At 41.9% G+C, this 16019-nt stretch overlaps 1 protein-coding gene across 3 annotated transcripts in view; it reads right to left on the reverse strand.

Moving 5' to 3' along the window:
• Positions 1-850: 850 nt before the first annotated feature.
• TRIM36 (tripartite motif containing 36) overlaps positions 851-16019 on the reverse strand; it is a 34058-nt gene continuing 18889 nt past the window's right edge. For 2 of the 3 annotated variants that reach the window (XM_080573954.1, XM_080573956.1), the window contains 8 exons: positions 15299-15642; positions 10757-10903; positions 9519-9614; positions 8363-8616; positions 7626-7750; positions 6775-7068; positions 6188-6485; positions 851-4660 (listed from right to left, as the gene is read on the reverse strand). In XM_080573954.1, the coding sequence (XP_080430080.1) occupies positions 4306-4660; positions 6188-6485; positions 6775-7068; positions 7626-7750; positions 8363-8616; positions 9519-9614; positions 10757-10903; positions 15299-15642 (1913 nt within the window). In that variant the 3' untranslated portion in view covers positions 851-4305. The remainder of the gene's footprint in view (positions 4661-6187; positions 6486-6774; positions 7069-7625; positions 7751-8362; positions 8617-9518; positions 9615-10756; positions 10904-15298; positions 15643-16019) is intronic. The other variant, XM_080573955.1, reaches the window with a different exon arrangement.

Raw genomic sequence — 16019 nt, forward strand, 5'->3', positions numbered from 1 at the left:
ACATGCCTCCACCGTAAGGACGGGCAAGTGTATTTTGAAAATGCCTGAGACAGTTTCTTTTGATATGCTTTCCCCTCTGCTAACTGAAGAGGGAGTCTTGGGCACCTACATTCCTGACATCTCAAGAACCAGATGTGGCAGCGGTCCTAACTAGACTCCTTCCTTCAGCAGCTGAAGAACAGACATACCGGGTAGGTATAGGTGCAGACTTGAAAACCACAAGCACTGCTTTCTCCCCCTAAGTCACTTGTTTTCATCTACTCCCAAAAACATTACTTCAGCTGAGATACTTCAGAGATGGGACATAATAATATGAACAGTCAAGCTACTGTATTTTCAACTTTTATTTTTAAAAAAAAGGAAAAAGACATCACATTTACATTTCAGAATATTTTTAAATAAGGCCTTTTTGTTAAAGCTTTAGATATTTAAAAAGAGTCTACATTATTCACACCTGCATGGAGCTTTGCAAATCACACAGTAGTCACCAACATCTATATTGCACAAAGATCCACACAATATCACACCATTCTTAGCTTAGTCTACATCGTAAAGTGCTGTTTTGTATGAAGAAACTTGTTTTGGAAAAATAAGTATCTGTATAGGCAAGTACCGCTGAATTGTATTTCTGAAAGGTGACACTCCCACTGGAGAGGAAAAACATCACTTGCCTCTGACATTATGTTTCTATTTAATAAGCTGGAGCAAGCACCGTGTAGTACTGCAATGAACACATCCAAAGGATTCAACACCAAAAGCGTTACCAATTTTTAAACTCAGAATGAGATAAATACAAACAGACATATCAAAAGGCAGATAACTGTTTGAAGTAGCATCAGTCTGTGTCCAGTAAAATAAGTAATTGCATAGCAGGGCACACCTTAAATGAATGTAAGGTAAAGCTACAGCAGAAAACAACCCTGAATTCTTCTTCCCTTACTTCTGTATTCTCAAACCAGTACTTTTTTTTTTTTTTTTAAATAAGTGAGCCTGAGGGACTGTCTTCATGTATGTAAGATGATGTGCATAGTTTATGAATATTTTCACGACGTAATGAAATGCTAAAGCCTGGTGATATTGGTCCGGATGCTTCCAAAGAATCCAAATGTGAAACTGTGGAGAGCTAACGAACACAAAACCTGTAACTTAGACCAATTTATGAAACAGAATAATCAAAAATAATGACATATTTGCCTGTAGAAAGAGATTTGATCTGGGGACAACAGACTGGGATATCCAATCCTATAATCTGTAGCCTTAAGCTGATACTAGATTCGGCAGATAAATGGAAAAATGACAATTATGCACTGGGACAAGTCACAGCTACTGAAAAGAATCTTGTCTCCTGAGTCTGTTTGACTTATTGAGCTCACAAGAACATGAATTATCTAGTCAAAACATACTAAAATGTAAGGGTTTTCAGTAGCTGAATAATTATGGGCCAACTGTATCCTGGGATGCATCAAGCATGGCATTGCTAGTTGGTCAAGGGAGGTGATTGTCCCGCTCTACTCTGCGCTGGTGCGGCCTCACCTCGAGTACTGTGTGCAGTTCTGCGTATCACAGTACAAAAAGGACATTAAACTGTTGGCGAGTGCCCAGAGGAGGGCAATGAAGATGGTGAAGGGCCTAGAGGGGAAGACGTATGAGGAGCAGCTGAGGTCACTGGGCCTGTTTAGCCTGGAGAAGAGGAGGCTGAGGGGGGACCTCATCGCAGTCTACAACTTCCTCGTGAGGGGGAGTGGAGAGGCAGGTGACCTATTCTCTGTTATCACCAGTGATAGGACCCGCGGGAACGGGGTTAAGCTGAGGCAGGGGAAGTTTAGGGTGGACATCAGGAAGAGGTTCTTCACCGAGAAGGTGGTCGCACACTGGAACAGGCTCCCCAGTGAAGCAGTCACTGCACCAAGCCTGTCTGAATTTAAGAAGCGACTGGACTGTGCACTTAGTCACACGGTCTAAACTTTTGGGTAGACCTGTGCGGTGCCAGGAGTTGGACTCTATGATCCTTATGGGTCCCTTCCAACTCGTGATATTCTATAATTAACTACGGTTTAATAAATGGAAGGAACAGCACATGTTCAACAGAGGGGAAGAGAACTGATGTCTCATTACAACGTAAATTGTTGCAAGATCTGGAAAAGGAAGCAAACAAAATGGACTGCAATTGTGTGCCCTATAAAATTTCTCCAAACAATCAAGACTAGAAGTGACTGGAGAACTGCAGCAGGCCTGCAGTACCAAGTGACTAGGTAAGTTGGCAGATGAAACTCAACCTTAAATGCAAGCTAGTGCACCAGGTGGAGAAACCCTTCATGTGCACATCTTGTTCAGAGCTAACCGTAAGGATCATGTGGAAAACACTGCAGAAGTAAATCCATGCACATCAGCTTAATACTTGGCCAAATATTAATATTGGCCAAAAAAAGGCAAATACAGTTTTAAGACCACAGAAAGAAGCAAATCCCATGACTTCTGTCATTCTTCACAGAAGGAAGTGTCTGTACAGTCAGTCTCAGAAGGCAAGAGAAGGAGAGGGGAGCAGGATGCTCACATGGACAGAACTGCTTCTATTTAGTGAGAAACTACACGGACTACCAAACATGAAGGGGTGGGTACAACAGGAAAGGCAGGCTATGACAATAACGACTGAGGGACAATTTGCCATTTCTCCTTCAGGAGAAAGTTCCACAAGACACGCACTGCTTCAGCACTGCTGCCTGAGGTATCAAAGTGTTTCTCACATCAGCAGGCAAAAAGCTCTAGAATTTACTTCTACACGGCGTTAATAAGGCAGAAAATGTTTGTGGTGAGACACACACAAGAGGTTGCCCTTGCTGAGCCTTTCCAGCCCCCAAAGAGCTGTCGTGCTCACCTTCCACCAGTTTTCCTTTCTGCCATTTTTTTCTGACAGTGGTCACTGGATGGAGCCTTAGGAGAGAGGACACTGAGCAGGGCAGACTCGTCAGCACAGCAGTTCAGACAGCAAAGCACAGCTAAGGTTTTGCACTACGACTTATATTCATTTAAGTGTACTGTGATTTTCAGGTCCCAGTTCATTGCTCTACAGCTATATACAGGTACTTAGTAAGCATACTTCACACACATTCATCAAGATGCGACATTATATCCCCAATTCAGAAAGCACCAAGTGTGTATTAGAAACATCCTTCACTTTAGATGTTATTTTTCCACAATGCAAATTAGCAGTGCAAGTACTCAACTGTTTGGTTTTTGTTTACATAGATTACTTCCAAACAGGTGCAAGCACTACTTCATGATACAGTTTTTAAACACAAGAACAGAAATTTGAACAGAAACATCCTTTAAGGCAGAAATTGAGTCTCAAAACTTAATCAGTGCATTTTTATCATTATTACTAAAAACAAGCCATTCCTAGATTAAAAATTTAACTTAGAAACACATTAACAGAAGTACCTGAATTTTTAAAAGTTTGCATGTTATTAGTCATGTCAATAAGTCATTTGCTTTTGCCCTAAATACCAGGTTACTATTACTCACACATGCAAATACTTCTGATTTTGGACTCTAAAGTCTGTTTAAGGTCAAATTGCACTTTATATATTTTATGTAGCCTACACTAAAAACCTGGAAGAGTACAGAAACTTACCATTATACCACCAACTATACAACAGGTGTCAGAACTAGAGTTTCAGCTTACAGTCACATTAAACATATACGAAATACAGTTTCTAGTTTAATCTCCTCCTTCCAAATACAGCCTAAATGTTCAACTGCAATTCTCATTTCTCACTGCTTTCTATTGTATTTGTGCAAGAGTTATAGAGTGCTCAAAGAACCACCTCCAGGGTGCTCATTGGTTAGTAAGAAACCATTTCACCCCTCAGATGCACTCAGGCAGATTTCTTAGAAGAATAATGGCAATCACACATTGTCAGCTTTGACTTCGTCAAATGCAAAGCTGACTGTGTAAGGACTTAACTTACATAAAAGGCAGATTTCCACCCTGACAAGTGATTTTGGTTGCTAGCTGAGCTTCCTCCTCACCTCCCCCTGGGAGGAAAGTCTGTGGAGATCAGCATTGCACAGGTCACAAGGAAGGCAGGAGTGCTCCTGGAAGAACATCTCCTACTGGTGGAAGTGTCTGGATCATTTGTTTGAAAAAAAAAAAAAAAAGGCACAAAAAAACAAACACAAAAACATGACCCAAAGGCTTGTGTGCAGCACTTAGGTATAATGTAATTAATCAGGACTGAAAACTAGGGTAGGACACCTCTGCTCTCATCTTCCATCTCAAAACAGCAACAGGAGGAGATCACCACCCTATAGGTCATCTTGGTACTCCAGGTACTTTGTTGCGATGGCTTCCTCAAGATGAATTGCTGCGCTGCCCATCAAGGCAAATGCTGGGTACATTATACCCGAGCAGTCCACCTCGCACTCGTAAAGGCATTTCATGCGGCCAGCGTCGTAGAAACCCACCTTGCCGTTGTCACAGTCAAGGCAGATCCCCAGGCAAGAGGGCAGGGGGAGGACTCTGCTCGCTGCATCCTTGGGGTCAGCAGCGGCCTTGGGGATGAAGAACTTCTTCATGCCCAAAGCGACCAGCGTGAAAGGCTGTGATGAGTCAAAGCAGGCATCCTCACTCCCACTGTCATGGCCGCTGTCTTGTTCGTACCTAGAACGGAAAAACAACCATTTGCTTGTCACATTTGGGCAGCACTTGTTCACATTGGCAGCACTGTGAGCTAGAGAAAACATTTCTGTTATACAGGTAACAACAGCACATGATCACTAACAAAACCTTGCGGGGTAAAAATACACCTATGCTGGAAGGGAAGATGCATTTCATAGGTGAGAACTCACTTGGGCCACTTGAAACACCTGGTAAGAGTTGAACGCTAATGAGAATGAGACCACAGAAGGCTTTACCTAGGAACTATTAAGCTGCAGATTTATCTGAATGTCTCTATGCTAGGTAATCATTAAAGAGCCTATAGGTATAGCAAATTAGTTAACTTGGCAAGTAATATAGCAAATATGACTCACTACTACAGGCAGGATAGGTTTAACCTTATTTTACGCAATGTTAAACAACATCAATAAATACATTTAACATTACTGTTGTCCAGTGAGTTTTTCATGTTGCTACTGTACTGCATTGCCTTCACAAGACAACAATTAATGTGTTAAGTTTTAAAGAAAATCACGCTCTGCCTGGAGGCTTCCCTGAATACCTGTGTCCCAGCAGGTAGCTGGGGGAAATTTGTAGCCAGATCTGCTCAGTTTACACGTTTTCCTCCAGCCTCTGTCACCAGATAAAGATAGACCAGAGAAGCACAAGAGTCAATATTCTTCTATGCAGGCAAGTCCTATGTAGATTTGCATTTTTGGTGGTGATTTATTTATTTTTACGGATGAGCAATAGCTGAAGGTTTCCAGATATTCTTGTGATTAAGTAAAAAAGGAATCTGGAAATCAGGACCTAATTTCTCACTTTGCAAAAAGGCTCCATCTGACTAAGCAACTCGAGACACTGGCATTTTTTCAGTTTCAGTATGTTGTATAGCAGAAAGCAAATACAACTCTTAGATTCAAAGTTAAGAGTCCCCATGTGATACCCTCCCAGCCTCCAGTTCATAGGTACATCCAAGCTTACTACAGATGTAACTGAGACCTGGAAACCTTTGTGTTCGTTTGTCCTCTGTACTTTGGCTTGTGCTCAGTAGCACTCCCAGTACTATATGTAAGTGTATAGCCTGGGAGAAACCAGTGACTTGGAATGCATTGTGACGCAAGCTACAGCAAAGATACACAGACACGTACAGTGAACGTTGCACCTCTGAATGGCTGCCAAAATCCAGCATGCTGAGGGCATTAAGCCTAGTGACAATTGCTTCAGCCTTGCAACTGACAGATTTTTCCCCCCTCTTGCTTTAACTAACACATCTTGACATCTGTTCAAACCTGACTTCTTTCCAAAAAAGAAAGGCAAAAGAAACGTGGGTAACTAGAACACTTTTCTACTAATGGCAGAGAGCAGGGAGAGGAACAGGATAACCAGCACACACCATATTGCTTCAAGCTATTTTCCACTGTTTTGGTTCATGTTGTTTATTAACTGAGACTAGATTTGCTCTTAAAATAATTTTTTAAAAAGTCCTATCCTTATATAAAACATATTATGCACAAGCCTGCAATTTACCTCGGGCTGGTCACATCATGGGTATTATGGAACAATTTCTGTACTTTGGCGCTAGAAACAACTCCCACTTTCACCAGGTAGGAATATGCTTCCACACGAAAGGCCCAGAAGTGCTTCCCTTTGGCAATCCCAGTGTCACCAATGATGTAATCCAGAGTTGTGTAGCATCCAACCTGTATGCGTTCAGCTCCTAGCAGTAGAGGAAATCCAGCTCTACTTTCCACAGCAGTTCTTCTTGGGTTGAGCAGTAGACGTTCACTGTTGTACCCACACTTGTCATCAAAAAGAAAGCTAAAAACTGAAAAAACAGTATTCCAAGAATTTCTTGTTAGTTAAATATTTTTGGCCTTCTGCTCTTATAAACTACATTTTAACAAATTAGCATTAGATATTCTCATCTCTAAAAGCTACCAGGAATGTCATGCAAGCAAATAGTTTCAGTTTGTTAATTAACCTGTTCATTAACAGTGCTTATACACATGTATGCAACCAATAATGAAACAGAAGTCCGGGAGCTACTGGAAATCTCCTAACAGCTCTTAATACCTACAGATTCAGCACCTTGTGGAAATAAGAAAACGCAATACCTGGAGCGGGAGGTGTATGCAAAATAACTTCTTTGCTCCAAGGGCTACAGATGGACCCTTTATATCCTCGAACTCTAAAAGCATAGCTGCTGTTGTCATCAAGATCAGATATGACTTTGCTCTTGCTGCAAACTTCAATCTCCTGCCACATCACGTTCTCCTCTTCTCTGTTAAACTTACGATACTCAAGAACATAGATATCAGCTGAGTCTGTCTTCCCAGGGGATTCCCAACTGATCACAGCTTTGTTGTATATTCTGCTCTGCTCTTCATTGATTTCTGGTATTTCCAGACCTGGAATGCCAAACATTAAGGAGAAAATTCTTTAAGTTTAGATACTTAGATATACGTTATTTTAGAATTTCCACACAAGCCTTTATTCAGCAGCTTAGCATAGTGGAGAGAAAAATAATCTGGAACACACAGGTAAAAATTGTAGGTGAGGATGGCTCTGTGCCTGCACACAAATAAATCCCTTACTTTCTGCTTTAAATTTGAAACTTGTATCCTTTACTTGTGCTGGCAGTTAAAAAAACAGCAAAAAAAACCCACAACTATTCTGCCATGCAGAAAGGTTCTACTAAGACTTACTAACATAAGTTTTACTTAACTACAGTTTTTGGAAGCCAATGTAAGCTGGTACTGAAGTTGATGGCACCTTAGTTTGCCTGTCAAAGCTGAAACTATCACTGCTGACAGGTAATGCCATGTGGATCACGGAGGCAGAAGGAACAATGCAAGTCAGGGCACCTGCCTGAGTTCTGCAACTTCACCCCCGCATAAATCTTGCTCTTTCTAGAGAAGCCCTTAAAGCTGTAACTCATGAAAGACCTCATGTTTTCACAATTTACCATTGGAATAGAAGGACAAGTCACCAAGGATCTGTTCTTGCTTAGCAGTGTCCACCACAAAGTCTTCAAAAGAAGATTCAGCTGCTGGTCTGAAGCTCTTCAGAGATTCAGTAGCTTTTTGGATTCTGAAAGCACAGGAGCAGAGGGACAGAAGAAGAGAGAAAAGGGAATTTGTGTGCATTTTTAAAAATAAAAATGCTAGGTTTTGCTTAAAAAATGTTCTGTTTTCGTGTACTTACTGAAGTCTCCCAGGAATTTGTCTCACTAGAAGGAATTTAAATTCAAAATTTAAAAGCCTTTTGTATACACATGTGAAGATAACAAACAGATGGCAGAGTATTTTTGACTGTTTAGGGCATTATGTTCAAAGAACAAAGTAGATGTGAAGTGCTAATGGAGAACAACTACTAAGATTAAAAGTTTAAAGCCAGAAGAGACCTGTTTGATTAACTTGCAAATAACTGATATAATCACTGAACAAAGGAATGTGTCAGTGAGCCGAACGGACCACCTTTCCATTGCAGTTTTACTAAACAGGGCTGGATGCTGTAGAAGGATAAAACCCATTCAGTGCACACTGTAATGCAGTAATTTCTTCTGAACCGTACCTGGACCGGTCATGGGGCTCTGCAATACAAGGTACTGCACTCAGAACTTTGCTAGCGGGTGTCAAGAGAATGTTTGACCAGACATCCTACAGCAGAACGTTTATCTACACCAGAAGGTAATTGAGATACCTGACATGAAGTTGTTTTGCTGTTTGAACAAAACAGGACTGATCTGTTTCTTTAAGTACTTCTTGAGCATATCCCACAAGGCCATTATTTTCCAGGAGACCTTGATATTCTTCTGCCTGGGTTCTCAATTTGTCCAGTCTTAAATTCTTAGATGCATCAATTGCCCGAAGAGCTGCAGATTTCTTCTCCTCCAGAACATGAATTAATTTCTCAAAACTCTGAGATGCCTCTTCTTTAGCTCTTTCCCCCTTGCACTAGGAGGGAACAAAATACATTTCAAACTGATTCCACAGGACTGTGGCTTTGTATAGAAACATACCTAAGCTTTCTCAAGCTATCACAGCAATCTAGTTACCTGTTTGAGTGACAAGATTTATGAGCTTTGTTAAGCACTGAAAATGCAAGCAACAGTGCACCCAAACTAGTAAGCGTTTATCATCTTAACACAGAGAACGAAGGGCAGAAAAATATTCCTCTGATTATGCCTTGAATTATGCAGTACATTCCTGTGCCTAAGCAGCTCATGGAAAAGCACTGTAAAAGCAGGTCAGGCTCAGAAGTCTTCTTGCCCAAGAGGCTGGTGCTTTTCCATCTTCCCTTATCATCTTGCATCAGGAGCCTAGACCCATTTCCCACGTATGCCCTCACATCAGCAGGCCCACCTCAACTACTAAAAAAGAACTATAAAGCATAGATATGGTCTGCACTAAGACATGGGCAGGGACATGACCTCCTGCAATTTCTGTCACAGACTTTCACAGCTTGCATGCAGAGAATGTCCCCAGCTCTGACTCTCCTATGGCAAGTTTTTATCCTTAATGCTGACTTTACTGCAACATCCTCAAGAGAAATAGAAAGCATGAATCGTCCACTGCCATTAATACACAGACCTTTAAGTTTAACCCAGCTTTCCTTGGGTAAGGTATCAAATAAGCTTTATTTCAATTGGATTTACACTAGCACCTAAAACTTGCTTTCCCTCTGTACGTTGTCTACATTTCTTACTGTAGAAAAAGTGCGGTTCAGGACTAACACAAACTGTACAGAGACTGTTTGTATTTTCAGTTAGCTAATAAAAAACCGTGCTAGGAACAGCTCCAGTCCCTGCTGCATCCCCTCAAGGACCATCCCCTACCAACCAACAAGTCATTCTTACCTCTGTTTCTTTCAGCAGCAGACCCAGCTGTGAAATGTGAGCTTTTACCTGGCTCTCCTTACTGATGAGATACTCTATATCTTTTGAAAGCTTTTCCTGTCAAAATAAAATGGCAAAATGGCAGAACAAAAAGCATTTCCCACCCAAACGGACCACCAGCACAGGTGGTCACCCTGCAAGTGTTCGGTTTATCTTGTTACAGGGCTGACTGCCTGCCAACAGTTACAGAAGGCAACTCTGCAGAGAACTGCTAGATAAACCAGGATGAGCAAGGAGGGAGACCAGGTGACTTTTCTGAGCAAGACAGGGAGCACATGCAAGATACAGTAACCTAAGTTGACTCATTCCTTCCCAAACTGAGGAATCATGCTCTCTTAGTCTGAGAAACCTGAAGTTATGGACATTACTACAACTTGCAAAAAAGCCTTGCTAGTTATTAATTCATTTCTAATAAAATTTGCTAGAGAAATTAGAGGTATGGAGCACTATCTTATGCACTTCCCTATTTGAAAGAGTTCCAATCAGTACAGGAACAGCCTTGCAAACAGGCAAGGAGGCCAAAGAGCACAAGGCAGGAAGACTTGGTCTCCCCCCAGCTCCATCCTCTCTCTTCCTCCTCTTCCCTGTCCTCTCTCGTCCTTTTTTCCACTTTCTTTTTTGTTTCTTCCATTTTCTCTTTTTATGTGAGCAAGAGGAAAAAGAAAAGGAAGAAGAGAAGGTAGCTGAGATCATTCTCTAATAACAAAATACTGCTTGCAAGTCTTTCTTATTGTACTACGCTTAGGGAATCAATAGCTATGCAGCTTCAGAAACATTCGATGTCCCAACTGATACTTCAGTTTCATATGTTTCCAGGGTGCCTTTAATGTGTCAGCTCACCCAACACATAAGGAAACCAACCTGAAAACATTCAGTGGTATAAGCTAGACTGTAAAGTACTAACACCTTAAACTCTCTGAAAGGGTCATCTCTGCTGCACAGATGGCTAAATTAACGCGGAGGCCCTTTGAAGTGGTTATGCTTCAGCCACCATAGAATACACAATTGTTTTCTCAGGCATGTGCCATGTCATGTTAATATGTGCATTAACAGACGTTGCACAACAGCATGCCTCATGACTCAGCTCAGTGTCCTCCAAGCACATGTCCAGGCTTCCTGCCAGAGGCAGTTTGTCCTTACAACAGAAGCTCAGTGCTCTTCCCATTCTTAAGGCTGGGTCAAACAACATTTACTTTTACCTTCAGTGTTTTATAGGCAGTGCTCATCGCTGTTACCCTGTGGTTTGCATGAGATCCACCCAGTTTACAAAGATGACAGACAGGCCTTCTGCAGATTTCACAGTACATGTTTACTCTTTCCATTTCATGTTCCGGGCACATTAAAATCTGAAAGAAAGAAAGCAAAGAATTAAGGTATATTTCCAAAAGCAAACAATTAAAACAAACAGCAATCCTACTGCATCTGACTGCCACAACGGATTTTTTTTTATATTCACTTTACCTGCTGTCTTTTTATATTTGTTCATCCAGGAGATGAAAACACAGTTTCAGTGAGGTCTACAGTAAGTAAATATGTAGCAATGACCATGTACACATCCCATAGCCTCCATACTGCAATTAACCTTCTTGCTAATCCCTAAAGTGGTTTGCATGCCTTAAGCTCCCTGTACTCATATTCAGGGCTATAAATGCAATATAGAACACACCCCACCCTCTCAAATTTAACCGTGTCCAGGCCAGCATCTCAGTTCTGTCTTGAAACTGACGTGATCTCTTTCTTAAAGCAAAGAGTTGCCATAAGACAATGATGATTTACATCTAAACTAGACTCAGCTCAGCCATGTGGCTACTGGTCTTGGAGCAACAAGTGAAATACAACCTCTGCCACCAGTCCCTGTCTGTTTAAAGACAAAAGGCTCCAGTGTTTCATTTATTTTTTCTGACTCCAATTACAGGTTGTTCACGCCGAGTTCTAATCCAAGTATCAGCTTTGACAGTAGCCTGAAAAATCTGGTGCTCACAAAATCATCTTTCAAAAACTGAACATATATGTTGGAATAACTACTCAGTGGGGGGGGGGGGGCGGGGGGGGCGAAGTGCAACTCAACTCCAAGCTCTAACAACAGATACACACACCTAAAAAGAGGGAAAAGATAAAGAAAATCCTTTCGCCTCATTCCAAAGCACTGCAAGACTACATCTGGGTCAAAGGAACAGAAAGAACAAGACATCATTGCCAACAGCTGAGCCATTAAAAATGTCATCTCTTAATTTTAACATTTAAAAAAAAAAAATAACAAGGGAGGGGAAAAAAATTGCCAGTGGCACAAATCTGGACACACTAAACTAAACCGCCGACCATCCGTGAAACCAACTCTCAAACCCCAAATGTTAGCTTAGACTATGGGGAAGAAGCCAGAGACACCAGTCTCACTAGCACCTTGGTTCATAAGACAACCATTAAGCAGAACACAATAAGCCATCCCACACACGATAAGGCATCTCATTATCATTGTTTAGTGAATTAAAAAAAAAGGAAACTTTTGGGAAAATAACTGTGTAAGCAGGTATCTCCGAAGAACTGCAGTCATCTCTCAGTCCATGGAAGTCATTTTTCCACAGCAGCGTCTAGCCACACTTAAGAGAAACCACATATTTTTAGTCACCTCTTGGGTAAATCAAGTTTACAGCCTGCAAGCTGTAAGAGGTAGACGAGGTAGATGCTCCCCTCACGCCCCCAGTGCTACAATTCGCTCTGTGATCTAGTTTTAAGTTAAAGTTATTACTGGGAACATTGCTTAGGAGACTAACAAATACTCCACATATTGAGTTCTGGTCTTAACAATGGACTGTAATGAAAAATGCACTTTCCTTAGACTAAAATCAAACAATCCTCAAAAAACGTAAACTTAATTTGCTGTTGCTAGGACATTCATTTTTAAACAACATACATGTACTTTTATATCTACAATTTTATTTTTTAAAAAATACTTCTGTTTCCACCTATAATTTTAAAGAGCTACATCAAGCGTTTATGTGATTTATCAAGGTCACGGATATCAGAACTATTTCTCCCCCTTTTGCTCTCCTTCAACAGAATTCAGAATTCAGCTACTGATTTTTAAATCTAGTTTTAATCTACATGTAGTTTACCAACATGTGGTACCTGCAACAGTACAAAAAGATCACCAGATGGTTTTGGCATTTTTAATTAGAAATACTGCTTCAGTGAAGGTTGAGATACCACAGAAGCGAAGTTTATGTTTGGTACATCATTTTAGATCAAGAGGTGAAATTAAAAATTTGTATGCTATCTTCCAAAGTTTCACTTTTAACTGATAAAGTGGCGTTTCACAAAATTAGCCACGTTCTAGCACATTTCAAAGCATTTTAAGCACACACTTGCTCTTAAGAGGAATGGGTATGTTAGAAAAAACTGCACCAACTGCACGATTCCAGATATTCACCATCTCCAAGCTCACTACTTCTTGAGTCGCAAATTCTTCCAGCCTCAGAAGACAGAATGTCAGTAAAGAGCTTCTTACACAATGTACAATACCCAATTTAATTGAATCAGAACTCCCTGAACATGAGCACTGCTGACACTGGTGGGACCATCAGGGACACAGGGGCACCTGGAGCAGTGCACGCTGTGCATCAGACCCTACTCTCCTCATCACCACGGTCAACCTGCTCTGGGGCCATGCAATCCTTCCCCCCCTCAGGATGGACCCTGGGAACACCTGGAATGTTCGCCTGGAGTAAAGGAATGTTAGCTTCACCTTAAAAGCCTTTCCTTATGCTACATCCCTTCTATACCAGGGACAGAAGCAATACACTAGAAACTAGGTCATTACTGGGGCTACTTTTAATTGACCTTGCTCCCATGCCCTGCCCCAAAACATACACATGACACACACCATGCTTGGTGCTTGACACACACCAGCTACACACCATGACACAACTTGCTTGGGACCAAGACCCAGCAACATGTGAGCACAGCTAGTCTGCTCCAGCAAGTGCTAGCCCCGAGCATCACTGTCACTAGGAAATCCATGGAAATCAGACCACAGCCTCATCACCAGCCACAGGTATGCAGCAAATACAGGGACACTAAGGTCTGCTGTGGTCTTTTGCTAGGGAGATGGCAGACGTGACAATTCCTCTTATAGTGCAACTTAAATCCAACAGGGCACAGCCTTGCTCTGCATCACACTTTGCAGGAGAAACAACACATCAATTTGCAGGCACTCCATTTTGTCTGAATGCAGCAGCACTGTGTGAAGTAGAAATTTTGCCATTACGTTGGTCTCTTTTGCTACAGCTAGAGAATAGCTAGGTGTAATTTCAACTGAGACCTGAACTTCCATCCTCAGTCACTGCTAGATGCAAGAAGGAAGGTCAGAAAAAGATGTTTGTGTTGGATCAAGTTCAGGCTCAAAACATCCAGAGGGACTTCAGCCACTCCTCATATGCCCTGTAGCCCCTTCACTATCTTTGCTGCTCTCCTTTGAACACTCTCTAATAGTTTTACATCCTTATATTTTGATGCCCAAAACAGCACACGAGGTGAGGCCGCAACAGTGCAGAGCAGAGCAGGACTATCCCTTCCCTCAACCAACTAGCAGTGCTGTGCCTGATACACCAAATCCCACACAAGTTCAGAGCCAGCTGGGAGTTTGTCATTCTCACAGTCACAGTCCTCTGAATTAAGGCTCCTGGGGTCCCAGGGCCTATCCTCGGTGTTAAAAACAATGGGAAGAAGGCATTAAATGTCCCTGCTTTACTGGCATCCCCATTTGTGAGGTGACCAACCTCATCAAGTAACGGACTGATGTCATCTCTGGTCCTCCTTTTGCTGTTAACATGCTTTTAAAAGCACTTTTTGTTGTCCCCCACAGTACTGGCCAGCTCCAGCTCTAATTCAGCTTCGGCTGCACCAGTTTTCTCCCTGCAATGGCAAACAGCATCTCTGTAGCCCTCACACGTCACTTGACTTTGCTTCCAGTGTCCATACACTTTCCTTTCCCACTTAAACTCTAGAATAAGACCCCTGCTCAGCCAAGCTGGCCTTCTGCCCAGCTGCTTGACTTTTGACACTTGCGATTTCCTGCTCCTGCACTCTGAAGAGGTGGTACTTAAAACTGACCAGCACTGATGGACCCCAATGTCTTCAAAAGCAGACACTGTTAAGGTCCAAGGGACCTTACCAACTTGTTCCCTGATCAGTTGCAAGCCTGCTCTCCCCATACCCAGGACTGAAGTTTTGGTGGCTGTTTTTCTCCTGTCACCAAATATTTGAAACCCAGCTGCTTCACAGTGACTGCGGCCAAGATGTGACCAATCACCACTTCACCCATGAGACCCTCTCTGTTCACCAGCAACAAATCTAGGGGGCACCTCTGGTCACCTCCCTTAGTACAACTGTAGATATTCAACATGAGTAAGTCTGAAAAGAAAAAAAAAGAAAAAAAAACCAGAAGACAGAAAAAGCATCTCAAATGACAATTAACACAATCAATTACCCAAAGTAAAAAAGTAAAAAAATAAAAAAATAAAATCCCAAATCCTTATTTTTAGGGTCCCCTTGAAGTGTGTTCTCAATGTATGTTTCAACAGCAACTACTTAAAAAAACAACAAAAGTTTATGATTCACTCCAGAAATGACAGCAGGACTCAATAAAGCAACACTGGTCCTTAAAAGGCCCTGCAGCAGCACAAACACATCTGAAGCTATATCTGAATACAGCAATCCAAATTCCTCAGATACAGTGTACTCGCCTTGGGTCTGAAATTGGTGGTTGGTCCGACATACTCGTGCTGGGCCTTCACAGTTCCCCAAGGGTGGTGTACTTTGAAACACTCGTTGCAATAGCTTGCACTGCAGTCCATGCAGCTCTTCGTGGATTCTTGAGGTGGAGGTTTGCAGAAGTCACACATGATAGCTATGGCTGCCCTGGCTGCCTGCCTGTGTCTTTCCACAATGGTTTCCAACGTAAAATTGCGAAACAAGCCATTGATGCCACGTTCTCCAAGATCAATGTCATGCTGACAGCCAGGACAAGGAAACATAGTTGTTCTAGGAGTCAGTGAATTGCGTTTTCTGCCTGTGTAGACAGCAAATCCTGATTTAGAAGGAGCACAAACAGAAGAGTTTTAGGTTTTAAAGGTAGAAGCGTGGGAATTTATGAACCAATTCCAAACTATTGTAGCACATCATCCAAACCAGTACGATCAATACTAATTCATACACACTCTGCCAAGCCAAAGAGAGTAAGTTTGGCATGAGAAGGTACTGTCATGTTTGAGTCCAGGGGACACTACAAACTACTCTAAAACTTAATTCTATGTTAAGATTAAATTTAACTGTTCCAATTCTACCTTCTGCTTCCTGCAGCTTTGTTTCTTGCAACACTAGAACAATGCCACCACCTTTTTCTTCAGAGCAAGCACTGCACTGCCAGACACGAGTAAAAACAGGTCCTTTCCTGCTCAGAGCTCA

This window comes from Anser brachyrhynchus (genome assembly GCF_964034855.1).
Source record: "Anser brachyrhynchus genome assembly, chromosome: Z".
NCBI classification, from domain to species: Eukaryota; Metazoa; Chordata; class Aves; order Anseriformes; family Anatidae; genus Anser; species Anser brachyrhynchus.